Source organism: Bos indicus x Bos taurus, chromosome 8 (assembly GCF_003369695.1).
Source record: "Bos indicus x Bos taurus breed Angus x Brahman F1 hybrid chromosome 8, Bos_hybrid_MaternalHap_v2.0, whole genome shotgun sequence".
Classification (NCBI taxonomy): domain Eukaryota; kingdom Metazoa; phylum Chordata; class Mammalia; order Artiodactyla; family Bovidae; genus Bos; species Bos indicus x Bos taurus.
In genome coordinates this window covers 102,082,752-102,109,664 of record NC_040083.1, presented here as the reverse complement: position 1 = coordinate 102,109,664, position 26,913 = coordinate 102,082,752, and the positions used below count along the sequence as shown (strand labels likewise).

Here is a 26,913-nt window from a genome sequence, read left to right as displayed (position 1 = left end):
CTGGCGTGCTGCGATTCATGGGGTCGCAAAGAGTCAGACATGACTGAGCGACTGAACTGAACTGAACTGAATGGCAGGAGTCCTGCTGCTCTGTGTATCAATGTGTGCAAGCGACCAGGTACACAGATAGTACACAAAAAGCATCTGCCAAGACGAGGCCCCAGGGCAGGGGCCTGTTTGTGGTATAGTGGGAGGACACAGATAAAGGCCCTGGGTTTGAGATCTGGGCCCTGGGAACACTGGAATTAATCACCAAGAAGAGGAGGGGACATCAGCTGAGTCAGCCCTGGTGCAGTGGGAAAGTGGGGGACAGTGAGGGTGGGAGGGAGGGAGGAATGGAAGCCCCATTCACTGCATATCAACCACTTGCCAGGCACATTCCAGGTGCTCCGGCATCATTTCAGTGTTTCTTCACCATCACTCAGTGGAGGAGGATCACCCCCATTTTACGGATGAAGAAACAAAGGCAGAGAGAGGCACCCTGCCTAACAGCCCAGTCAGCAGATGAATGAAGCCTTGGCTGCACCTGGAATGATCTTTGCACCTGTGGGCAGGCAGGACTGTCCCCATCACTGACAGTGTGTGGGAATCCTCAGACCTGTGGACCCAGTGGAGCCAACTCTGACCCTAGTTCAGTCATTCACAAGTTGTGTGACCTTGGGCAGAGTTTTAAAACCTTGCTGAGCTTCCATGTCTTCAGCTTTAAATTGAGAGCCTCTAAAACCCACTTCACAGTGTTATGGTGAAGATTAAGTTTAAATTTAGCAAGCTGACATATGCAAAGCACCCAGCCCAACGTCAACTCAGACACACAGCGAGCATCCGGAAGAAAGATACCGAGAAAAGGAGGATGGCCCCTCCCGCTTCCCCGAAGCAGTCCATCCTCAACCTGGCAGGCAAGGGCCATTCCATGACTCTTTCCCTTAACCCTCCTCCAAACTAAGACGCAGACACGCTGCCTCTGAGCAGTGGCCAGAGCATCAATGTTTTTGAAGGAGATGGATTCCTCCAGTTTGGGCCGAGGACGTGTTTCTAGAATTGTGGTGGGAGTAGCTGAGTTAATGCTTGTCCAGCTTGATTTCAAGTCTACAGGTTATTTGTTGAATTATGATTGGGCCATTCTTCATCTTCATTAAGCTTTTAACAAATTCATTAGGATTCATTAGCAACCATGCTCTAGAGTTGGATGTGCTAGGGGCAAACCTTGACTGAGGATATTCAGCTGCAGCTTGATGATAGTCGAGCCTGTGTGCGTGCGTGCGTGCGTGCGTGTGTGTTGGGGGGCTTAACCTGAAGTCCACAGATCAAGGGACTCGTGAAAAAAAAACCGTTTTTTAGTGTTAATAGTTTTCCTTTGTAATCCTATATCCTTTTGTATTAGGTATTTTAAAGTCTATTTTAAAAAACAGATAGTATTCTAATAAGGAGTCTCTAGGCTTCACCAGATGACCAAAGGGATCCATAGCAGAACAAACATGACGAACCCTTGGGTGCAGAACCACAGAACAGCCTGACAGGGCCCCAAAGCCTCCATCAACTGGGCGCATCCATGTGCTACAGGCCTGACTGGGAAGCAGCTGCTAGAAGAACTAAGAGGGCTTGGAGGGTAAAACCAGTTTCATCAGCAGGGTGTGCAAGTGGAACCCCTGTGGGCACCTGAGGGGGACCCCTGGTTCCAAACCCAGCACCATATCTAGCAGATCGGGGCAAGGACACACGGGTTCACTAAGGCTAAACACGTAAATTAAGGGAAGGAGATGGGCCTGGCAGGATCCTTCTGGACTTCTGGCAGGCCCTGACCAGAGGCTCTGGCTATTAAGCGGAGGGCTGTCGTCTCATCATCAGCTCATTACCTTCTCGTAATACTGGATGTTCTTGTCAGCCATTCCCATGAGCAGCTGCCGAAAGTCCTGTCTCTTGTTGTTCTGCCACCTCTCCATGTCGGCTTTCAGATCAGCATTGAAACACTCCATCCGATCCTGACACTTCTCTACATCTGCTGGGACCTGGGAGGGGGATGCGTACATGAGAACTCTGTATGTATAACAAGGACCTCATGCCCCGGGCTCATGTTTGTGAGAGGCCAGATTACTGTCTTATAATGCCACGAACACATTCCCTCCTCTGGAGGTGCAGGCATAGCCTTGGGTTTCCAAGTGAAAGAAGGAATTCTGAAAAGTGCCATCCCTGACCCAAATATTCAAACCCATCCAAGCTAAACAGTGACTCATGGGGGAAACACCTGCCTGTTTACAAACAGGAAGAAGAAACACTGTGATTCAGAGTCATTTGTCTTTGGTTCCTTTTAGGAGTTACCCATCTGTAAGTGAAAGTGTATGTAGGTTTTGCAAGTGTACAGCAGTGTTTGGTACTGCCCTGCTATTCTCCCATGCCCCATACTGAAAGTAGAAAATCGGTGTTTTCACATCACATGAACTGTCCCATTACCCATGACGTTTCTCATTAACCAGAGAATTCACTGCAATAAGAAGACAATTGGTCCACTTTACAAATCAGCTGGAGACTTATCCATGCACTCTCAGGTAGCAGATAATCAAAAATAAAGAGTCAAAGAGATTGTCTTTAATCCATTGTATATTCTTGCCTCCTTCAGAATGGGAGAAAATAATAGCAAATGAAGCAACTGACAAACAACTAATCTCAAAAATATACAAGCAACTCCTACAGCTCAACTCCAGAAAAATAAATGACCCAATCAAAAAATGGGCCAAAGAACTAAATAGACATTTCTCCAAAGAAGACATACAGATGGCTAACAAACACATGAAAAGATGCTCAACATCACTCATTATCAGAGAAATGCAAATCAAAACCACTATGAGGTACCATTTCACACCAGTCAGAATGGCTGCGATCCAAAAGTCTACAAGCAATAAATGCTGGAGAGGGTGTGGAGAAAAGGGAACCCTCTTACACTGTTGGTGGGAATGCAAACTAGTACAGCCACTATGGAGAACAGTGTGGAGATTCCTTAAAAAACTGGAAATAGAACTGCCTTACGATCCAGCAATCCCACTGCTGGGCATACACACTGAGGAAACCAGAAGGGAAAGAGACACGTGTACCCCCAATGTTCATCGCAGCACTGTTTATAATAGCCAGGACATGGAAGCAACCTAGATGTCCATCAGCAGATGAATGGATAAGAGAGCTGTGGTACATATACACAATGGAGTATTACTCAGCCATTAAAAAGAATACATTTGAATCAGTTCTAATGAGGTGGGTGAAACTGGAGCCTATTATACAGAGTGAAGTAAGCCAGAAAGAAAAACAACAATACAGTATACTAATGCGTATATATGGAATTTAGAAAGATGGTAACAATAACCCTGTGTACGAGACAGCAAAAGAGACACTGATGTATAGAACAGTCTTAACTCTGTGGGAGAGGGAGAGGGTGGGAAGATTTGGGAGAATGGCATTGAAACATTTAAAATATCATGTATGAAATGAGTTGCCAGTCCAGGTTCAATGCACGATACTGGATGCTTGGGGCTAGTGCACTGGGATGACCCAGAGGGATGGTATGGGGAGGGAGGAGGGAGGAGGGTTCAGGATGGGGAACACATGTATACCTGTGGCGGATTCATTTTGATATTTGGCAAAACTAATACAATTTTGTAAAGTTTAAAAATAAAATAAAATTGTAGTTGGAAAAAAAAAAGAGTCAAAACTGGGTAATTCTGGGGAAATGGAAGGCAAGTTGTTTATGAATGCCATAAACCATGAAATTCAAAGAAGAAATATACAGCAGGCTGGTTCTAGTTTTCCTTAAGGAAGTTTAGAAGACTTTCTCAAAATAGAACTAGGTTGCCTGAATTTCACAACTTTCACTTTGCTTTGGTGAGTTTCACCCACTCTACACCCAATATTGTTGGGTGTAGATAGTTGGATAGTATAGTTCCAATATAGTTGGAAAGAAAACACCCAATATTATAAGAAGGTAATACGAAATGGTAACCCTAGTACCCAAAACATAAAGCTGGCTTCTCTCCTAACTCAAGAGGCTCCACTGGACTTTGATGGTGGCCAGGGGGTTGGGGGCAAGGAGGGAACCTGCCCAAAGCTGGGTCACACAGTCACCCACCAAATGCTTTCCCAAAACAAGTGAGGCCTTGTACATTTTGTGTGCTGGGGCCTCTGATCCCGAATGTAACCATCAAGGTCAATCTCGACCAACCAGGGAAGTTTTATACCCAGACATTATGGGCAAGGAGCCCAGAAACAAGGCCAAGCCTGGGGAAGTTGACTCCTTCAGGGCTTCCAAAGTGCTGAGGGCACTTGGCCATCTGCCAGCCAGACTACTTGGCCATGGCTGCAGTATACAAGAGCAGGGGAATGGGAGCCACCCAGGCGAGGGAATTCAAGAGTTATCTGGCATGGAAACTATCCTGGGAGAGACGAGGATGAGTGAGAGAAGAAGATACAGAAAGATATCCTAGGCAACTGAAAAGAAAAGAAATGTGGGGGATTCCCTGATGGTCCAGTGATTAGGACACTGATGGTCAGTGCTCTCACTGCTGTGGGCAGGTTCAATTCCTGATTGGGGAACTGAGGTCCTGCAAGTTACTCAGCAAAACAAAGTAAAACAAGCAAGGAACTTCTAAGGGCTGGGGTGAGTGCCCTCTAAAGCATGTATTCCTGGAGGAAATTTTAAAAAGGACTCGATTTTTATCTTCTGATGCCGGAACTGAAGTCACTTTTGTCTTTCCCTCCTGATTAACCTGTTACTGTTGGCCACCTTGGGGGGAAACTGAAGTAAAAACAATCCTGCCTTGACTTTGCGTCTGCAAAGTCTGCAGAGCATCCCTGGCAAACACCCTGGGAACCAGCCTCCACCCAGCAAACCAGGCCTGGCCTCCCCGCCCTCCCGGCAGGCACAGTCCACTTCCCTTATTCCTCTTGCGACCACTGCTAATTATAGCATCGGGGGAAAAGCGTCCAGAAACAACATCCTGTTTGCTTAACAAAACTGCTGCAGCAAGGAGGAAAGCCAGGCTCTGAAAGGAAGACTTCCTAGACACAGTGAGAACAGGCGGGTAGGCTCTCTGATTCCAGGGAGGGCTCGCCTAGGAAAGATTCATGGGTCTGGTCTGGGGATGGAAACTCTGGATTGTATGGTTGCCTGAGCCTCAATGTGGGAAATGTTTTTAGCTTATCATTTTCCCAACATGTTCCACACGGGGCACAGAGGGGACATCAAAGTGCTTAGGTCTCAGCAGGCAGATCTTGTCTCAAGTCCCCCAGAGTCTAGGTGGGAAGAAAACAAACACAGCCGGACGTGGAGGCAGACGGTGCTTTCACTTCACTCGGAGCCTGTGACACGCACACTGTGAGGAGAAGCTGGAGACTGAGGACAGCGCGGATGCGGGAGACAGGGGGGGTACCACTGAGGCGACCCCTCACAGAAGATGGAGGGACCTCCCAGCATCACTGTGGGGATTCACCTTGCAATGCAGGACGTGGGTTCAACCCCCGGTCCAGGAACTAAGATCCTACATGCCGAGGAGCAACTAAGCCTGCACCCCACAACTAGCAAGGCCGTGTACTGCAAGGAAGCATCCCACGTGACCTGGCAGAGATCCCAGTGCTACAACTGGGACCCAGCCAAACAAGTATTAAAAAAAAAAAAAAAAGGTGGTGGAAGTGACTCCAGAGGGACAGACAAGCGTCAAGAGGTGAGACAACCCCTGGACCCACCTCAGGAACGGCTCACAGGCCACAGACCCCCAAAGACAGAGAGAGAGAGAGAACCCCAGCTGGCAGAGAACAAAGAGTAGAACTCATGGAAGGGCCTACACGCACAGGGTTACTAAAGGAGTTGGCAAAAGTTATTAAGAAACCTGGACACAGAAGCAGGAAACAAGTCAGACAGCAGAGCCATAGAAGCACAAGGATGGAGGAGGCGGGGGGGGGGGGGGGGGAGGGAGTGGGATTTAAAAAGAAGAGAATAACAGCAATTTTGTGTTAAGAGGTGAGCTGTACTCTGAAGTAACCAGCTACCAAATTGCCCAACTTTATGGAGAGGAGGGCCACTGGGGCTTGCGTTCCTCTCATTTTTGTTTCTTTCTGGATGATGTCTCAATTTACCCATGAGCAACAACCAGCATTCCCTCTTATCTCAGTGTTTTGACTTTTTGACTGAGGTATCTTAGAGGTATTGTCTGGAGGGGTTAGAGATGGAAATATCCAGTGCTTAACGGTTGGGGGCTGCTGTTCACAACCCACCAAGGAGGACAAAAAACTCTCCAGAAAAGACTTCGCTGTTAATTAGGTGCTAAGTCACGTACAACTCTTTTATGACTCCGTGGACCGTATTCTGCCAGGCTCCTCTGTTTATGGGATTATCCTGGCAAGAATACTGGAGAGGGTTGCTATTTCCTTCCCTGGGGAATCATCCCAACCCAGGGATCAAACCTGCATCTCCCCTGGCTCCTACATTGGCAGGTGGGTTCTTCACCACTGAGCACCTGGGAAGCCCCAGATAAGACTTCATGAGACCAAAATTTCTGAAGAGAGGACAAGGCTGCGTTCTTCTTATTGGTTCCCCTAACTCTCATGAGAAGTTCCATTACAGGATATGAGTTATGGAGTGAAGGGGGAAGGGTAACACAGGATGAGATAAAGCATATATCTGTGTTAGAGAGCAGGGCGGGAATGTGAGTTCACTCAGCATTCACTGAGAAATGTATCACTGAGCTCTTTCCATGAAACAGGCATTGCTCGGCCCTACATATAAATCTCTAAGTTTCCTTCTCAGAGGTAGGCTGGAGACATCATATTATCTGTTCCCATGATGACAGTAGGTGAATAAAGTCCTCAAAGATTACATAAGGCAGACATGACCCCAGTACTGGGGGAGAGAGGGGACTCACGGCTGCTGGGGGACAGGTGCCAGGACCAAGGACAGAGTCAATTCGAGACAGCTGTCTTCTCAGTCACATGCTGCCAACTGCAAAACGGGCAGAGCTTCCTAACTGGCGCCATGTGAACGACAGCAATACTGGTCCCCCCAGCCCCCAAGGAAGTCAGAGCTGGCCACCTCCAGTCTCAAGCAATCTGGTCTTCAATCCCAATATTCCATACAAATATTTTCATTTTCTATGTGACCTGTGAGATGGAAGAGAAGTTGAGAAAACACTGAGGCAGGGTAAAGTTTGAGAAGAGACTACTGAATTTGGCAAATATTCAGTAAGAATGCTTTAAAAAGAAATAGATAAAAAGAAGCAAACTTCAGAGAATGGCTGGTGAGGAGGGAAAAATGAGCGCCCAAGATGTGTGGAGAGCGGACACACTGAGGAGAGGGGAGCCCTGGGCTCACATGCATGATGGCTTAATGGACGGCCAGACACAGGCTGAAGAGCCAAAGGCAGGCCCAGGTTCTCCCCCCAAGTCGCTCCAGCATCAGCCACACATCTTCCAAAAGCAGGAAGCCTCCCCCTCAATGAAGCAAAGGTTGCTGGGAGCCCTTGCAGTGGGGATAAAGGGCTCCAACTTGGGAACCAGACATATCGGGGGTCCAATTCACCATGTGTGAGCTTTTGTGGGTGGGTCACATAAGTCCCCTGAGCCCTGGCTGCTCATCTGTAAGGTGGGAACCCCCTTGATAGAAGGCTGTTGTAGGAATTAAACAACGGAGGTGACAGAGCCCTTCCCTGCTGTGGTGCATTACTCTAGCTTCCTAAACCAGGCTGAGGTCATGGCTCCTGTGGAGAGAACTGGGAGTCATCAGGCGTGCCTCTCCTCACTCACCAGAGGTATCTGGAAACAACAGATATTCCTACAGAACTCTCAGGCCTACGGAGCTCCATATTCAGAAGTCCCCCGTTTCTATCTGCTATTTCAGAACTGGAGTTCTTGCTACCCACTGGCACATCCCCCTCATTCCAGAATGTTCACCATTCTGGTGGTTCTAAGAATTTGTAAAGGCCCACCGCCTTTGAGAGGCTTGTCCAAGTGGCCTCCAGCGCCCCTTCCCCTCCTCACCTGCGCTCACCCTGAGAAGTGGCACATCTTGCCTTCTGCTCCATCCACGTCCGCACCACACGCCTCCCCCCATGATGGTGCTACCTACTTCCAACAGCCTCTGGAAGGATCCAGTATCAGGCTTCAGTGGGTCGGGGCCTGAAACAGCCCCTCTCTTTCCCTTTTAACCTTTCATAAAACATTTTCTCTTGGCATCCCTTCTTTTTTAATTTTTTGAATCAACGTGTGACTATATACGCATTTGAAGAGAATCAAACGCAGAATACCTGGTCCCCCAGGGTTTGCCCTCACAGGAGTCCACATTAGAGTGTGCATGCTTCCCGTCCAGTTTTAAATGCAATTCCTCAGGCCCCCTCTGTTTCCACTAACAGCTTTGATAGCTTCTAAGGAAGGGCAAATTGTCCGTGGTCCTGACAGAGGCAGCAAAAAGCAGTCAGCTCCCTCCCTGCTCAGAGCCTTTCATTTCTCCAAATTAAAATCAAAATTAAAATAAGGAAGCCAAGTCTGCACAACCAAAGCTCCACTTGCCTGAGAATAAACCACCTCAGGGTCTGCAGACTTTCCTTCACCTAAAACCAAAACAATCTTTAAATTCTACGATACAAACATTTTCCTCCGTTCCAGAGGCCTCATCACTGCCTGCCCCCAGCACAGCATACGCCAAGAAGCCACAGCCACCAGGCTCCCATCCACCCGGCCAACAGCCGGAGTCACAGGGCTCAGTCCTCTGTCCAAAGGCATCCATCCACACCCCTGTGAAATCCCAGTGAGGGACACTGAGACCCAAGAGGCCAACCCCTTCTCCTGGGTTACAGAGAAGTGGTCAGTTTTCAACACCTCTCCGTGGCTTCACATAAAATCAATTTTGCCTCACTCTTCAGAGCAACCTTTCAAGACTTCACCTCAAAAGGAAGTCAGCCCCCAGACTCCCTCAGATCTTCTGTTTTCCAGCCCAAACCCAGCCTCCCTGTGAGAACCCCCCATCTTCAGGTGGGAGTCCTTTCCTTGCCTACAGCCCTGGGATGGATCTGTGAGCAGTCTTGCTCCCACGACAGTTACCAACAGTAGAACCTGTTGAGTCCTGGGGGAATATCAGCCCTGACCCGCTTCCTGAAAGCCTGGCTCTTTTCTCACCAACAGCAGCTCTGGAAAGTGAAGCTCAAACGTAAGACATTAAACAGAACACAGCCAAACCTTAAGCTCCTCATTTCCCACAGCAGCTGTCTCTCTGTTGCGGGGACATCTGGGAGGCGTGGGGACGCAGGGGACACTTTGGGACACAAGGAAACAGTGCCCCCAACAGTGCACTCAGAAAAAGAATTTTAATAATTAAAAAAAAAAAAAGTGGCAACAAACCTGGAAAATGAAGTTCTCATTCAGCATTCCTGCTAGAAGCATGGGGAGCCAGTCGACAACAGAGGACCCACCAGCAGAGCATCTGTTATTGCATCAGACACTCAACTGATTCTCCCATCTTCACAGCAATCACATGGATGAATCCCACAGAGGCTGGTGAGCAAACCCAGTCTGAGCTGGGAGACAGAGTGGGGAATTCAAACCCAGGGCCATCTGATTCCAATCCTGTGCTCCGCCTACCAAATGGTGGTTGATTGAACAGGCCGCCAACCAAGCCGTCCACGCTCCACCAAAGCAGCGGCTGCTCGACCCCAAACTGGAGACGCAATTTCAGCTGACCCCGCTGTTGATTACACTTACCTGTGTTGTTAAATATCACCATTGCTATATGAGAAGCAAGTTCACTTTGGAGTGGTTCAGAATCCCACGAGACAGAGGGAAGACAGACACTGAGCCCTTCCCCGCCATGCTGTGCTTAGGGTGCAGGAATGTTTGGAACCTCCAGATTGGAAAGAAACCCTTCCCCTTTTTGGAAGAACTCTTGTGGCCAAGAGAATGAGTCGGATGGGTGAGCGAGTGATGCTCCGGGGAGGTGAGAGCAACAGCAGCAGGAAGATTTCAACACCCACTGGGAGGAGAGAAGTCACCCAGGCCAGCACAAAGGGTAGAGCACAAGGCCCGAGCCCCACAGCTGAGCTGGGTGGGACGCGGGAGCCAGAACAGCAGCGTCCTCTGCTCCCGGGCGGGTGTGACCCGCAGGCAGCCCGAGATCCCGGGCACAGTCAGCACTTAATTCCGCCTATTAGTCATACCCTTTAGTTCCTGTCTTTGGTAAGGTGCCACCCCAAATCGGGCTCAACATCTACCAGAAGACAAAACTGGCCTCTGAGAAAGCTTGCACGGGGTGCTGAGTGGGTAGGACGGCTGATAGAACTATTTAAGTGACATCTTTTAAACTGGATTTTCAGCTTCCAAGCTGGGCTAGAGGCAGAACTTGTTCTCTCTCCTTCCATCCCTCGCCAGGAAAAGTGACTTCTGTACTTATATTTAGAAGCTAAATTGTTAAGAGTGAGATTTTTAAATACAGTATCCCTTGTCATTCTTTTAAATGAGACTGAGATGTGGGCTCAGCAGGCTGCACGTGTTCCAGAAAATCAGAGGAGCAGCTTGGAGCTGGCCAGCGGGACCGGCAGCTGCAGACAAAGGGCAGCTGGGCACACAGCACTTTAATAGTGTGCCTCTCAGCTTCGGTGCTTTTGGGTGGGTTACAGTTTTGACAACACTGATCTAGACTGTTCTCCTTTCTCCTCGGTCCCATTTCATAGACAGGAACTGCCTCTGAATTGCGGAGCTGGAAACCTCAAAAAAAAAAAAAAAAAAAAATCCCAGGAAAGACTAAGAAAAAGCTCAACTCTCAATGTACATCAGGCATAAAAGGGAGCAAAAAGAGGAAAAGGACAGCACCAACCCCATCCAGCTGGCACTGGTCACTATGGTCATCCCGATCAAGGGACGTGCATTCACCTGGCGCAGCTGTGGGGTGTCGCAGCCCGCCCGCCCCGGGGTCCCCTGACCTTGGGCCGCTCTTCCTTCTTCAGGGCCACGGCTTCCAGTTTGGTTTCGTACTCGGCTTGCACTTGGTCCCTCTTCTTCAGCACGCTCTGTGGGTGGGAGAAAGGGAGGCATGAGCACGCCATTGCTTCTGCACCCTGTACCTGCCCAAACCACCGCCACAAGCTCCTAGGATGGTCTGGCTGCAGCTGACATGGGCTATGTGTTCCTAGGACTGTCTGGTTGTGGCTGACATGGGCTCTGGAGAGAGCAGTGGAGGAGGGAGAGGAGAATCGTGCTTAGAGAGGGAGCTTTCCAGCACAGTAACTCAGCCTGATGCTCAGTCACAGAATCCCTGGGAAGGGTGGGTGGGGGGAGCAGTGCCCACTCCATGGGTATGCGGATGAGGGGACCCTCAGCCCCACTGTGCACAGAGACCTCAGCTGTGCCGGGACATGGAGCCTGGCAGGTGCCAAGGTGGGAGATGTTGTCTGAACTGTTAATGGAAAAGTCTAAGGAGAGTTCTTGTCTCTTTAATTCATTGAGTTGACCCCTGGTGGACTGATCTGCTCATTGATCCACTATTAGCCACATATCTGTCCTCCACTCTGGGTCGGGTACTTGAAGAGCAAAGATACACAGCTCAGACCTGAGGGTTCTGTCTATGGGAGACGTGTGGACATGGAACAAGGATGCTTGCGCTCAAAGAGCCATGGATGAGGCCAGAAGCCCTGCAACCACATGGGGAGACTGCCAGACCCAGCGCTGGATGGGCACAGGGGCCAGCCTGGGCGGAACTAGGGGGAGGCAAGCCAGGCGCCCAGGATACAAACTCTAAGGAGACACTCAGTCCTGGGTCTGTGCAAGTTCAAGGCTGGCACCCGAGTGTGAGTCCCTAAACTTATGCCCTGGGCGCCTCCCTCTGTCTCTGCCGCTCAGATCCCAGCAGGTAGAACAGAAAAGCTTACGGTCAACCTTCTAGAAAAGCATGTTTCATCCAAAGGTTTCTTTTTCTTCTTTTAGTAGAACCACAAGTGGCAAACCAAGAGTAACAAGAACTTTCTTTGCCACTGATGCAGAAGCTTCTAATCTCTGAGTTTCTAATCTCCTGTTCTCCAGCAGAGCATGGGGTCCGGTGGGAGGGGGCCATTCCTCGGCCACCGCAGCGGACACATTCAGTTGTACAACGTGCTGAAACGTGATGAGTGACTGAGTCACTGACAACACTCTGGGGACAACCTTCTCATGGAAGGTGTCAACATGGGGAACCCCAAGTCTCCCCTAAGTATTTACTTGGAGAAGTGTTTCTCCATGAGAAGTGTTTCACCACGAGAAGAACATGAGATGAAACCTGTAATAGCTTCGCTTTTCATTGTTTTGCTCTCAGCTTTCTTGTAGGTGCTCTGAGGTCTCCTCCCCACACTCATCAGCCTCTGGGCCTAGAGCCTTCTGCTATGATGGAGAGGATCCACGATCTGCATGGCCCAGCGCAGCAGCTGCTGGCCCACATGCCGACTGAGCTCTTGAAATGTGCCTGGTGTGACTGAGGGACTGGATTTAAATCTTTATTTAATTTTCCTTAATTTGAGTTTAAACTGAAACAGCCACCAATGGCAAGCAGCTGTCGTACTGGACGGGACAAATCTATAAAGTAAACACAAAAGAACAAAAAAGCCAGGGCTCCTTTCTAGATGTCACAGAGCCGAAAGCATTCTAAATCCACTGGTCTCGTATGAGCAGTAGCTGCTCTCTGTGGGGACACAAACGTGGTTCCCTGGGGGCCAGGAGGACAGGGCTGGGGGGTGTTGTTGAGGAGCCTGGTTCTGCCTCGCACTCCCTTCACAGGATGCCTCACATGGTCTGGGGAAAAGCACGTGTATCCAGGCTAGGAACAGGTTCCACAAACGATGAGTTGTTCCAATGACACACCCCTGTCAGTGTGGCAAGAAACTCCCAGCAAAGCTAGAAATGCTCTTAAACGCCTTCCAAACACAGAAAGCACGGTGCGGCACGCTTCCAGCCCTCAGTTCTGCTGAGAGAGTCTCAAGTCTCTCTGATGAAGTTGCCCAGGCCCTCAGGCAGGGAGAGATGGTGACAGGAGTCCTGTCAACTCCACGCAGCTCAGTGCGTGGCCTCTCCCCTGCCTCAAGGCAGATGAGGGGGCCCAAGACTCAGCTGCACTCCCTCCCTTCCTCAGGCCTGCCCTGGTGCCAAGGAGAGCTAAGGGCTCTTTCTCTTCAGCTGCTGCCAGTCCAGAGCAACCCGGAAGCGGCCTTCTCCTGAAGCCTGAAGAGGGGCTCTGGGCTAACGCCCCTACCTCACTGGACTGCAGAAACAAACTCGTGACAACCACAAAAGCTCAGAACTCTGCGGAAGTGAAAGGGTGCTATCTCTGCTCTACAGGCAAGAACGGTGAGGCACCACAAAGAGACCTGGCTGAGGCCACACCACCAGCTAAGAGCACAGTGGTGACTCACTCGGGCTTCTCTGCTGAATTCCAGAGTGCGTGGTTCCCCAGCCTGCCAGCCAGCCAGCCAGGGCAACCTGTTCCGAATCAAGATAAACTGCTGAAGACTACCGTCCTTGTGGGAGCACCTTCGTACACCATGGGCGGTGGTCTGAAGGGACTGGCCTCCCTCCCCAAACAGCACAGGCTCTGCCGATAGACCCGGCCACGCTGGCCTCTGGTTGAGGGGGTCTCAGCCTACAACCAAGTGAAAGGGCCTTCAAGATAACTGGGTCAGCATCTGCAGAGAAGTTTCTCCAGCACCGAGTGATGGGCAAAAGGCTTTTCCCCTCTAATGCCAGTGGATGGGGGGATACACGCTTCCCACCCTGTGTCCTTCTGCCCCGGGTCTGCACGGCCATCCCCACCCCATTTCTGTCTTGCCGTAACGTCTCTTCATTTACCCACGTGCTGGAGATACGGCAGAGAGCAAATTACACAGAACCCTCGCCTTCGTGGAGCTTACGTTCCAGGGAGGAGGCAGACAATACACAGATAAAATATAATCAGCATAAGAGTCTGGAAGGTAATGCTGGGTGTTCAGGAGGAGAAAGAAAAACAGAAAGGAAGATGTGGGGCACTGAGGGTTTGGGAGATGGCGAATTGCACACGGGGTGGCCAGGGAGGACCTCGATGAAAGCAGACTTTTAATCAGAGACATGGAGTAAAGCTCTCTCAATGCTATATATAGATCTAACATAGAGCATTTCATCATGATTTCGAAATGGGCCCAGTAACCTGGAACTTCACTACTTCTCTTTTCAAATGCAGAGGGGGAAAAAATGACTCCTTACTTTAATAAATAAATTGCAAGAAAGAAAGTGAAGTTGCTCAGTCATGTCCGACTCTCTGCGATCCCATGGACTGTAGTCTACCAGGCTTCTCTGTCCATGGGATTTTCCAGGCAAGAGTAGTGGAGTGGGTTGCCATTTCCTTCTCCAGGGGATCTTCCTGACTCAGGGATCGAACCCAGGTCTCCTGCATTGCAGGCAGATGCTTTACCCTCTGAGCCATTGCAAAGAAAAATAGAGGGAGAGGTATTCTTAAAATACTTAAGAACTATATCAAGCAATGTATGGGTTTGATTTATATCCCACTTTGGAAAAAGCCTAGAAACAGTGCCTGAGACAACTGGGGAAACTGAACACTAACTGGATATTTGAGGAAATATTAAGGAAAAAAATATCTATTTAAGTGTGACACTACAAAGCTAGTGGAGGTGATGGAATTCCAGTTGAGTTATTTCAAATCCTAAAAGATGATGTTGTGTAAGTGCTGCACTCAATATGCCAGCAAATTTGGAAAACTCAGCAGTGGCCATAGGACTGGAAAAGGTCAGTTTTCATTCCAATCCCAAAGAAAGGCAATGACAAAGAATGCTGAAACTACCACACAATTGCACTCATCTCACACGTTAGTAATGCTCAAAATTCTCCAAGCCAGGCTTCAGCAATACGTGAACTGTGAACTTCCAGATGTTCAAGCTGGTTTTAGAAAAGGCAGAGGAACCAGAGATCAAATTGCCAACATCTGATGGATCATCAAAAAAGCAAGAGAGTTCCAGAAAAACATCTATTTCTGCTTTATTAACTATGCCAAATCCTTTGACTGCATGGATCACAATAAACTGTGGAAAATTCTGAAAGAGATGGAAATACCAGACCACCTGACCTGCCTCTTGAGAAACCTGTATACAGATCAGGAAGCAACAGTTAGAACTGGACATGGAACAACAGACTGGTTCCAAATAGGAAAAGGAGTATGTCAAGGCTGTATATTGTCACCCTGCTTATTTAACTTCTATGCAGAGTACATCATGAGAAACGCTGGACGGGAAGAAGCACAAGCTGGAATCAAGACTGCCAGGAGAAATATCAATAACCTCAGATATGCAGATGACACCACCCTTATGGCGGAAAGCGAAGAACTAAAGGGCCTCTTGATGAAAGTGAAAGAGGAGAGTAAAAAACTTGGCTTAAAACTCAACATTCAGAAAACTAAGATCATGGCATCTGGTCCCATCACTTCATGGCAAATAGATGGGGAAACAGTGGAAACAGTTGCTGACTTTATTTTTGGGGGCTCCAAAATCACTGTAGATGGTGATTGCAGCCATGAAATTAAAAGACACTTGCTCCTTGGAAGGAAAGTTATGACCAACCTAGACAGCATATTAAAAAGCAGAGACATTACTTTGTCCACAAAGGTCTGCCTAGTCAAGGCTATGGTTTTTCCAGTAGTCATGTAAGAGTTGGACTCTAAAGAAAGCTGAGTGCAGAAGAATTGATGCTTTTGAACTGTGGTGTTGGAGAAGACTATTGAGAGTCCCTTGGACTGGGAGGAGATCCAACCAGTCCATCCTAAAGGAGATCAGTCCTGGGTGTTCATTGGAAGGACTGATGTTGAAGCTGAAACTCCAATCCTTTGGCCACCTGATGCGAAGAGCTGACTCATTTGAAAAGACCCTGATGCTGGGAAAGATTGAGGGCAGGAGGAGAAGGGGATGACAGAGGATGAGATGGTTGGATGGCGTCACCAACTCAATGGACATGGGTTTGGGTGGACTCTGGGAGTTGGTGATGGACAGGGAGGCCTGGCGTGCTGTGGTCCACGGGGTCACAAAGAGCCAGACATGACTGAGCAACTGAACTGAACTGAATAATGTGGTCCTTTTTCTTTTTTAAAAGAACGTTTGGGGACTTCCCTGGTGGTCCAGTGGTTAAGACTTCACCTTCCAAAGCAGAGTGTATGGTTTCAATCCCTGGCTGGGAAGCTGAGATCCCACATGCTACATGGTCAAAAAACCCAAAAATATAAATAGAACCGATATTGTAACAAATTCAATAAAGACTTTTAAAAATGATCCGCATTAAAAAAATTTTTTAAAGAATGTTTGTATTTTAGAGATATGTATTTTTGTACGAAATGATGTAATGCCTGGGATTTGGTTTAAAATAAGCCAGGGGGTGGGGGCTGGGAGCAGGTGGGAGGAGAGCTAGAATAAGACAGAACGTGAGTGGGCGAGTGTTGGAGCAGGCTAATGGGTACATGGAGGTACACCTCCACTTTACTTTTGGATATGTTTGAGCATTTCTATAATAAAAAAGTTAAGCAATGGAAACATAATACGTGTCATCCAAAATGTTTACAGAGCAAACTAGTAACAGCTATTAAACAAAAGCATCAGGAAATTAGATCACAGATACTCGGCAGGCCAACACGTTTGTTCAGGTTTTTTTATACCATCTTAAGGAAAAACCCAAAGTTACGGAAAACCCGAATGAACTTTTTTGGCCGACCCAGTGCATCCTGTGGTTTGGCTCTTGGCATCTGCACTGGATGTTTTCCAAAGTGCCATGGTGGTCAGGATAAACCGGAAAGCCCGACACCCAGGAAACAGGAACGCCTCCCCTTAAGGAGGCTGTGGGTTCACAGACATGGGGGCGGAGGAAAATGCAGTCCAAAGGCAGCCCCGGTGCAAATGGTCAGCAGCTATCCCGAAGGCTCCCAGGGTCCGGAAAGTTTTTAAGCATCAAATCCTTTTGCAAGAGGTGAAATGGGATTGAGAGAGTAAATGAGAGCAGCAGGAACAGCTCAGCCACACGAAGAGAATGACAGTCCAGAGTGGCCTATGGTCTGGCATGCCTAGAGCTGACAGCCCAAAACACCCAGGGGGAATTTGTGTACAATGATGAGTGTTCCATAACAAAGAAGCTCAAATGAGAATAAAACTCAAACACACAAAACCAAACCAAGTCCAGACTCACAGAGAACAGATCAGTGGTTGTCAGAGAGAAGAAGGGTTATTAGGAGGGTTACGAAATGGCTAAAGGGGATCCAGAGGTACAAAATTCCAGGGATAAAATAAATAAGTCATGAGGGTGTACTGTCAAGGAGAACACGGTTAATAACACTGCACTAACTTTGTTAGGTGACAGAAGTGTTAGCTGACACTTATCTTGGTGATCATTTTACAATGTATGCAAATGCAGGCTCATTATGGGGCACACAGGAAGCTGATACATCAAATACACTTCAATTTTGAACATTTATAATCATTAAAAAACATCTGACACCCAACATAGCCCTGCGGCCTGTCTTTGGGTGTCCGTCTATGAGAGCATTTCCCTAGAGGCAAGAAAATCAGTCTGAATTTGACCTGGTGACATGTGTGATTAAATGGCCACACTTAGGTCGCCCTTCCCAACACGCTCTTTTTCACCCATTCCTTCTTTGATGACAGACCACCTGTGAGTTCAATTTTCTAGGACAATGTTGCTAATACTAAAACCACACATCATGCCTTCATTTTAAACAATATTTGTTACAGATAATTTGAAAAATAAAGAAAAATGTAGAGGAGGGGGTTAAGCATCAACCACCTCATCTTTCAGGCACGGCCTGCAACATGTCTTATCTTCACTTCCAGTCTTTTCTCTTGAATGCCTCTGATGCCCCCCCATTTCTCTGTTTTCTCTTCCTGTTTTTCAGATATTGGATCTGAAATATTAGATGTCTGGTCTGGTCCTCTCATTTTTACATATTTTTCTCTCCAATCCTCCATCTGTCTTTTTGTTTCATTTTATAGTCATTTCCGTAAACTGTTCTTCTAACTCTCCTGTTTGTGTGTGTGTTTTTTTTTTTTTTTCCATTTCTATCCTGATCGTCATTCCATGAGCTCTTTGCTTATTCTCTAGAACTTTAAAAATGCTTGTTTTATACCTGTGACATCTCTTTCTGAAGACATCAGTGAGTTTTTTTCCCGGAAAAGTTCTTCTCCCTCAGTGATGTTTATGTTTTTCCTTCTTTGTATTTACTTGTATTCACATTAGAAGCTTCCCTTAAATATTTGGTGAGCCTTTTCTGCACACTCGCCCAAGAGGGAAACACTAAAAACTGGCTGAAAGTTCTCTGATATTGAGGGCTTCCTGACAGTTCTCTACAGGGACTCTGCTGGGTCCTTTCATTGAGGATTCCCTCTGCCACTAAATATCAGTATATTCTAGTCTCTTCTCCCAGCCTGTTTAGATTTTTCTAAAAGGCCCTCCAACTCTACCAGGAAAGACAACCAAGAGTTTCAACATTTAGTGACCTTTTGCTCTTGATTTTAGGATTTCAGTCCCCACCCTCAACTGTGCCTGGCGTCCCTTGGAGCAGAGACCCTCTATGGAGACTTTCCCAGTGGCTCAATGGGTAAAAAACCCACCTGCAATGCAGAAGATACAGGAAACGTGGGTTCGATCCCTGGGTTGGGAAGATCCCCTGGAGGAGGAAAATGGCTACACACTCCAGTATTCCTGCCTGGAGAAGCCCATGGACAGAGGAGCCTGGCGGGCTACAGTCCACGGAGTCGCAAAGAGTCGGACACGACTGAGTGACCAAGTGTGTGCAGCAGAGAATACACCTCCAGTTCTGCCCAAGTGGCGAAGGGACAGTGCCCCAGTGTTTGGAAGGAGGACAGAATCGGAAGCTCTAATTGCTTCTTAAACAGACTGCTGCTCAACCCTTGTCTTCAGCTCCCTCTTTCCCACAGTCCCAGGGGTAGCTGGTGCTGTCCACTCCTCACCTTTCTGAAGGAGTCCACAGTGTAAACTAGGTGGCTTCTCAGTTTTCCCCAGTCAGCGTAAGCAGCTCTGAGTCACCTGAGTCTCTATCACCTCTCAATTCGCTTTTGGTTCCTAATTGTACTGCTGCTGTTTCCCTTCCTGCTGCTCTTCCCTCCCACCATACCCTCCTCGCCCCCTGGACTTAAGCCTTAAAGAAAAAAAAAAATCATTCTGGAGTCATTTTGATTGTATGAAAAGAGGAAGTTTCAATATGTATCCAGTCAGCCCTAACTGGGAATCTCAGAGTTTTGATTTTTATATTTTTCTAAATTTAAAAATATTTGAGATCATTATATACTTTGATACATTCCTAATTTTTCACATTTTCAAGAAATCAGGCCCTCAAGCCTATAGTCACTTTTGTTTAGGAAGGAGGACTTTCTTTCCCTCAAATCAGCCTTCTAGAAAATCTCTTTTTTAGGTTTTGAAAGGCACCCTAAGTGGGCAACCTAAAAGCATAGACTAGTCACTTGACTCATTAGCTCCACCTCGTGGTCTCTGGGGGAATACACGCATAGGCCAAAGAAATCATCAGACTGGACCTGGACTTTATCATAGTAAGTGAAGTTTAAGTCAGACAGAGAAAGATAAATATCATATGTAGAATCCAATTTTTAAGAAATGATACACATGAACTTACAAAACAGAAACATACATATATATCAAAAACAAACATGGTTAACAAAAGGGAAATGTGGTGATCAGGAGCTTGGGATTAACATGCATACACTACTGTATATAAAATAGATAACCAAGAAGCACCTAGTGTATAGCACAGGGAACTCCACTCAGTATTCTGTAATAACTTACATGGGGGAAGGTCTGAAACAGAATGAATATACGTATAACTGAATCACTTTGTTGAACACCTGAAACAAACACAGCATGGAAAAATCAACTATCTTCCAAAAAAATTTTTTAAGAAAAATTAAAGTCAAAAAATCATATGGCAATGAAATAATCAGAATTTTTAAAACAAGCTGTCTTCCAACCCAAACTTCGTAGCTACATCTTACACCTCGAATCACGATGGCAGTGACTTCCACGTTATTAATTCATATGGTCACTGCTTATCAAGCTCTTTCTAACAGTTGTTTCTCTTGGCTTCACTAAGGTCCTCCTCTACTCTTTCTCATATTACACTGACCATTCCTTCTCAGGCTCCTTCCTCCTACTTGTCCACCCCCCTAATTAGGCGTTAGACCGCTAAATACTGGAAGATACAAGGAACACTCCTGGACTATTTGCCTCAGTCTCATCTCACCAGATGATCGCCCCAACTCTCATAGATTTAAATGCCATCTATAAACAAATGACTCCCAAATTTCTGTTCCTTCTGAACTCATAACCAGCTGCCATGACAGCTCTACTTTAATGTCTAATAGGCACTTTTTAAAAACTCAGTATGGCCAAAACAACTTGATTCCCAACTGTTCTTCTCCAAACTTCCCCACCTCACTGAACAGGACCACTATCAACACAGTTGCTGAAGCCCAAAACGCAGGCGTCGTCCTCGATTCCCTCATTTCTCACTTCACATTAACGGAGCCGCGAGTCTAGCTGGTCCTGCACACAAAATACACCCCAAGTCTGCTCACTTCCCCAAGCTCTACCACTCAGTTACCTGCTACTCGGCTCCCTGCAACAGTTTGCTGATGGTCTCTGGACCTTTCTCTCTTTCTCTCTCCCTCTCCCCGACCCTTTCTCTCCACAATCCATTCTTCATTATTATAGCACTAACTGTCTTCTTAAAAGTGCAAACCATAGCGTGTCATTTCCCTGCATGAAACCAAATGGCTTGTCTTTTATTCCTAAGAACAAAATCCAGACTTACCGACTGTGACCTTTAAGATACTACCGTGTATCTCCTCATATCTTATCCTTTACTTATCTGCCCTCCCCACTCCCACCTTGACTTATGTATCCTCCCCACCTCCCACCTTTACTTATCTGACCTCCCCACCTGCCACCCACTCCCTTGCTCAACTGGCTCCACTCACTTTGGCCTTTACCTTATCACTCTCTCCTCTGACTCTCATCTCACTAGTCATCACCAGTACCTCTGAGATAAGCATGCTCTTTGACTTGTAGATAAACCTACTACAAGTTATTAAAAATAACAAGATGGGTGTCATACAATAGCTACGTATCTGTAAACATTCCAAACTGCACCACACTGTCAGCTTCAATTAAATATTCGCCGACTACCTTCCATGAATAAGGCAGTGTGAGATATGAAGCATAGGGCCCTTCCCTAACTTTCTTAAATAAAGCTTCTCCAACTCCTGGCCTGGTCATAATGACACCAGTGCTCAAAAAGCACTGCTAGAACTTTGCTAAAGACTCTAACGTGTTCTCTCTCCCAGCCCATCACTCTCATAATCATATTTTATATACACACTGTGTATAGAATGTGAGCCCATATAAGGGGCTCACCTGCAGATGTCTATAGCATATTTGAGTCCTGGGCCTGAGAGAAACTTTGGTACCCTTCTCTCTCAAGCTCTGTTCACTCCACAGTGTTCTTGGAAACACACATCTTCAACCACCAATCCAGCACAAGCTGTCTTCTTTGTCCACTGAACATGATCCATCAGTTCCACGTGGCCTCCTAGGGCCCGTTTCCTGTGCTTTCTCTCTGCCTCTGAAGGGGACAGAACATGCCGTGCCACGACGACACTTAAACACAGACAATGTGCACCGCAGCCTTGAAAAGCAGGAACTGATCCAGTTTCTCTCGCCAACAGTAAAGACACGAACATAAGGTGGCTGCTCATTAGAACTGGGACCGTGGAGCAGAGAAAAGGCCCACCCGTGAGCCTCTACTTCTTCATCTATAAAAATGAGCCAGTTAGCCAAGATAAACCTTGCGCACCAGCATAGGAGTCCACCGCAGCTACACTCTCCAACTGGTTTAAGTGCAGGCTGGGGCAGTTTCTAACGCAGACATTAAAGCATTTGATCCTGTACCTGAATCTTACCACTTCTGTCCTAAAATTTTACAATGATATGCTTTGGGTTGGTTTTCTGTCCAGTCCTTTTGCTGGGTAATCAACCTGTCCTTTTAATCTAAAGACTTATGCCCTTTGGTTCAGGGAAACTTTCTTGTACTGCTTCTTTCATAATTTTCCTTTCTCAGTTTTCTCTATTCTTTCAATCAGGAACTCTTATTAGTCGGTGATTAATTAACCTTTGAGATTAATCCTCTATGTCTTTTATCATTCTTTCACATTTTCAGTATTTTTGCATTTTTGTTCTACTTTCCAACTACATTTTAAGTTTGTTTTACAATACTTTCCAAGATTTCCTCAGCCTCATTTTCCAACTGTGCTCTTCAATTTTATTTTAGCAATCACACTTTAACTTCAAAGAGCTCTAATTATTATTCAATTGTTCTTTCCCCACAACATACTGTTCTTAATCAGATGTTATATCTCAAACTCTCAGAGAACTCTAGCTAGCTCCCCCTCTAAGATTCTAGTAAGAATCTCTTCCAAACTTTCTTTTTTTTTTTTCATTTAATTCACATACTTGGATTCACCATGTGTTCTTTTTACATGTTCAAGAAAGAGGTCAGTCCACACGTCTGATCCTGCCCATCTAGAAAGAAGGAAACCTAAATGAAGTGAAGTGAAGTGAAGGTAGCTCAGTCGTGTCTGACTCTTTGCAACTCCGTGGACTATACAGTCCGTGGAATTCTCCAGGCCAGAATACTGGAGTGGGTAGCTGTTCCCTTCACCAGGGAATCTTTCCAACCCAGGGATCGAACCCAGGTCTACCACATTGCAGGCAGATTCTGTACCAGCTGAGCCACCAGGGAAGCCCAATACCACAAGCAAATAGGCAATAACCACTTAGTTACTGGTTAATGACCACAAAGAAAGTACCTGGGTGCACAAGGAGGGAGCCAGCTCACCTTCATGGAGTCAGAGTATAAAATATATTCCCTGAGCACAGGTAGAAAGTCCTCTGTCATGTCATCGGTCAGTTCCTCCAAGGCTGTAGAGCAGTTGCCGATGCAGGCTGACACACCCTCCAGGGGCTCGGCCAGCTCCCCCTCTAAAGCGCTCCACGTGGAGTACACGGGCCCGTATTCTCTCAGCTCTACAAGATACTCTAAAAGGGGAAGAGAAACCAGTTGAGATCTGGCTGGGCAATAAACTGTGGAAAATTCTTCAAGAGATGGGAATACCAGACCACCTCACCTGCCTCTTGAGAAACCTGTATGCAGGTCAGGAAGCAACAGTTAGAACTGGACATGGAAGAACACACTGGTTCCAAATAGGAAAAGGAGTACGTCAAGGCTGCGTATTGTCACCCCATTTATTTAAATTATATGCAGAGTACATCATGAGAAACACTGGGCTGGAAGAAGCACAAGCTGGAATCAAGATTGCTGGGAGAAATATCAATAACCTCAGATATGCAGATGACACTACCCTTATGGCAGAAAGTGAAGAAGAACTAAAGAGCCTCTTGATGAGAGTGAAAGAGGAGAGTGAAAAAGTTGGCTTAAAGCTCAACATTCAGAAAACTAAGATCATGGCATCTGGTCCCATCACTTCATGGCAAATAGATGGGGAAACAATAGAAACAGTGGCTGACTATTTTTTTGGGCTCCAAGGTCACTGCAGATGGTGATTGCAGCCATGAAATTAAAAGACACTTGCTCCTTGGAAGGAAAGTTATGACCAACCTAGACAGCATATTAAAAAGCAGAGACATTACTTTGTCAACAAAGGTCCGTCTAGTCAAGGCTATGGTTTTTCCAGTAGCCATGTATGGATATGAGAGTTGGACTATAAAAAAAGCTGAGTGCTTAAAGAATTGATGCTTTTGAACTGTGGTGTTGGAGAAGACTCTTGAGAGTCCCTTGGACTGTAAGGAGATCCAACTAGTCCATACTAAAGGAGATCAGTCCTGGGTGTTCATTGGAAGGACTGATGTTGAAGCTGAAACTCCAATACTTTGGCCACCTGATATGAAGAGCTGACTCATTTGAAAAGACCCTGATGCTGGGAAAGACTGAAGGCAGGAGAAGGGGACGACAGAGGATGAGATGGTTGGATGGCATCACCGACTCAATAGACATGAGTTTGGGTAAACTCTAGGAGTTGGTGATAGACAAGGAGGCTTGGCATGCTGCAGTCCATGGCGTCGCAGAGAGTCAGACACAACTGAGTGACTGAGAAACCAGTTGAGATCTGGCTGGGCAGCAATCACTGGTATTACTGACTCAGTAACTACTGCAGCAAAGAGCTCTCTGAGCATGCTTCCCTTTAAACACAGCACTGATGGTAACAGAATATTTTTTACAATCTCTGTAAGCTAATGTTACAGCTAACATCATAACATCAATCAACTCCACTCCATAGTGGAAATGTCATGCCTTTGGATAATGGGAGCCACTATGCCTTCGGGGGGAAAGTGCTGGGAGTGACATCCACTAAATATTTTCCCCAAAACTTACTCGCCTACCGCTACAGTGAAGCAGTATTTTGACAGGCCATGGAAGCAGAGTTTCATATAGGTTTGGGGGGATGTTTCCAAAAGGAAAAAAAGTAAAAAAAAAAAAAGAAAATCAGTCACGAGGGAAAAACAATGGAATTTTAGGAAATACTTGATATAAGAAAGTGTGGTCTTACAGAGGCAGACTTGCTTTCTCACTCAGGGCTCACCCCAACACCTTGGGCCCATCAGAAGGCGCTTCCCCAGGCAGGCTTCCTGGTCCCCAAACGCCCAGGAGAGGCGGCAGGACCCAGACCATGAGGTGCCGAGAGGTCATTGTGTTAGTGCGGGCAAGAAGCAGACTCTGGCCCCTAGCCCAGATGCCAGAGGCAGCGTGGCTGCACGTCCTGTCAGGACCCCGACAGTCAGCCCTCTAAAGCCATCTCTAAAACCTGCAGGCCCACATAAGACCAGCAGCAGGTAAAGGAGAATTAAAACACAGAACAGGGGAAAATGTCGTTTTATTTCTCCTCACAAAGAAAAGCTGGCCATCAATTGTCACCAGGATTCTTGCCATTACGATAAAACGTTGCTGCCATTTTTTAGTAACCAATGGACTGAAGCTACCAGGGAATCCTTTCCTACGTTTCACATCACATGCCAGCGTGATCACTAATACTGTTCACGTGCGTTTGGCCTACACGTGTGGAAGAAGACAAAAGGCCCCCACATTCTGGGATACAGAAAAGCAAGTGGCCGAGAGACGGGTGGGGATGAAGCAGTGGCAGCAACCAGGAAGGTTAAAGAAAGGCCTCATAGCTCTCAGGAAGAGTGGGCTTGAAATGAAGCCACGGCGAGGCAGGTGAGTCAGTTTCAAGTCTGAAACCTCCTTAGGATCAGAACTTTGGCAAACACAGGCTGTCCTTCTGAACCGCCTTTCTGCCAGAAAAGATACTCAAGTTTAATTTTTAAATGATCGTCTCTATAGATGAGAGAGAGGATGGCATCTAACCATCTCATCCTGTGGTGATGGAAGAAGGGAAGTCGAGAGAGAGATAAAACTAGAAAAGCCCAGCAGCTCAGAGTGGCTGTTTGCCGTGGGGAAATCAAACACAGGATGAAATGCAGGGCCAGGGATGGAGTCCAAAAGTCCCCTCTGGTCTTAACTACCTCCCCCGCTCCGTGTATATACATGTGTGTGTGTTGGTTTTATGGGCATAGTGTGGCCTGGTGCTGCCACTCCCCTGGTTCAGCAGTTTGATTCTGCCTGGCACACACGAGTGCCATTTCTGCAAACGTGGTTCGCAGGCCTGATCCAGACCTTGACACAGAGCTCACCTATTTCTTCCTTGATAATCCGCTGGGCTATTCGATCGATGGTTCCCAGCTTGAGCGCAAACGTGTCTAAGTACTCGCCGATGGCTGCGAATTCAAGAGGCCGATTTCTCAGCTTGTAGCCGCCAGCGACATGCTTGACTGACTCACCCACTCGAGTCAGCAATGCCATCCCTTGCTTCTTGTGGGCGTTCAGGTCCTAAGGATGACACATGAAGAGACAGACTCAAAGGGCTCACCCGCTCACACGGCCAGGATTGGGTAAGCCAATTCCTTTAGGAAATGGAGGACACCAAAAATAAGGGACTGGGGTCTTCCCTGGTGGTCTGGTGGTTAAAAGTCCACCTTGTGATGCAGGAGAGGTGGGTTCAATCCCTGGCTGGGGAATTAAGCTCCTATACGCTGCAGTACAACTAAGACGCAACAAAGCCAAATAAATATATTTTTTTAATTATTAAAAAAGCAAAAGAAAAGTAGCTGAGTTAGGTAAGGCGCTAACCACACACATACAGACACACACACGTCTCCTCCCCTGCGTCATCGTGGCCACCACGCTCACACCCCTGCATCTGCACACCAGGTCTCTCTCTCCAGAGCTGGACTCCTTCCTTTCCAATAAGGAACACTGACCCTGCACACGTTCCTTTAATCACAACTTTTTTAAAGAGTCCCTTTCTCCTGTACAAAATATCCTAACTTGTCTTTAGGAGCAAAATTCAAGAGCTGAGATTCATTCATTTATACCAACTGAAGCCATGGAAGGGAAGTAGAGGGTGGGAGGCAGGACGCAGGGACAGGAAAGGCCGTGCGACAAAACCCATCAGTGCTCTGTGATGCTAGAAATCGGGCCAGTGTTTATTCTAGGGAGGAGGAGGGCAGGAGTGATTGGGAGTGGGGGCTTCCAGGGTGCTGGAGATTTTCTGTCTTGATACAGGTAGTGATCACAAAGGTATGTTCATTTGCTGATCACTTATTGAGCTATGATTGGCATACTTTTCTGGACGTGTGTTCTTCTTCAATAACAAAACTGAAGACATTTTAAACATCATTTCATCTTGCTTGGCCCACAAATAAAAACCACATATACAAAAAAAAAAAAAC

At 47.0% G+C, this 26,913-nt stretch overlaps 1 protein-coding gene across 2 annotated transcripts in view; it reads right to left on the bottom strand.

Annotated features, from left to right (window-relative positions):
- Positions 1-26,913, bottom strand: part of SNX30 (sorting nexin family member 30) — a 109,889-nt gene that overhangs the window by 7,887 nt on the left and 75,089 nt on the right. For both annotated transcript variants that reach the window (XM_027550522.1, XM_027550523.1), the window contains 4 exons: positions 25,816-26,011; positions 22,946-23,145; positions 10,941-11,027; positions 1,854-2,006 (listed from right to left, as the gene is read on the bottom strand). In XM_027550522.1, the coding sequence (XP_027406323.1) occupies positions 1,854-2,006; positions 10,941-11,027; positions 22,946-23,145; positions 25,816-26,011 (636 nt within the window). The remainder of the gene's footprint in view (positions 1-1,853; positions 2,007-10,940; positions 11,028-22,945; positions 23,146-25,815; positions 26,012-26,913) is intronic.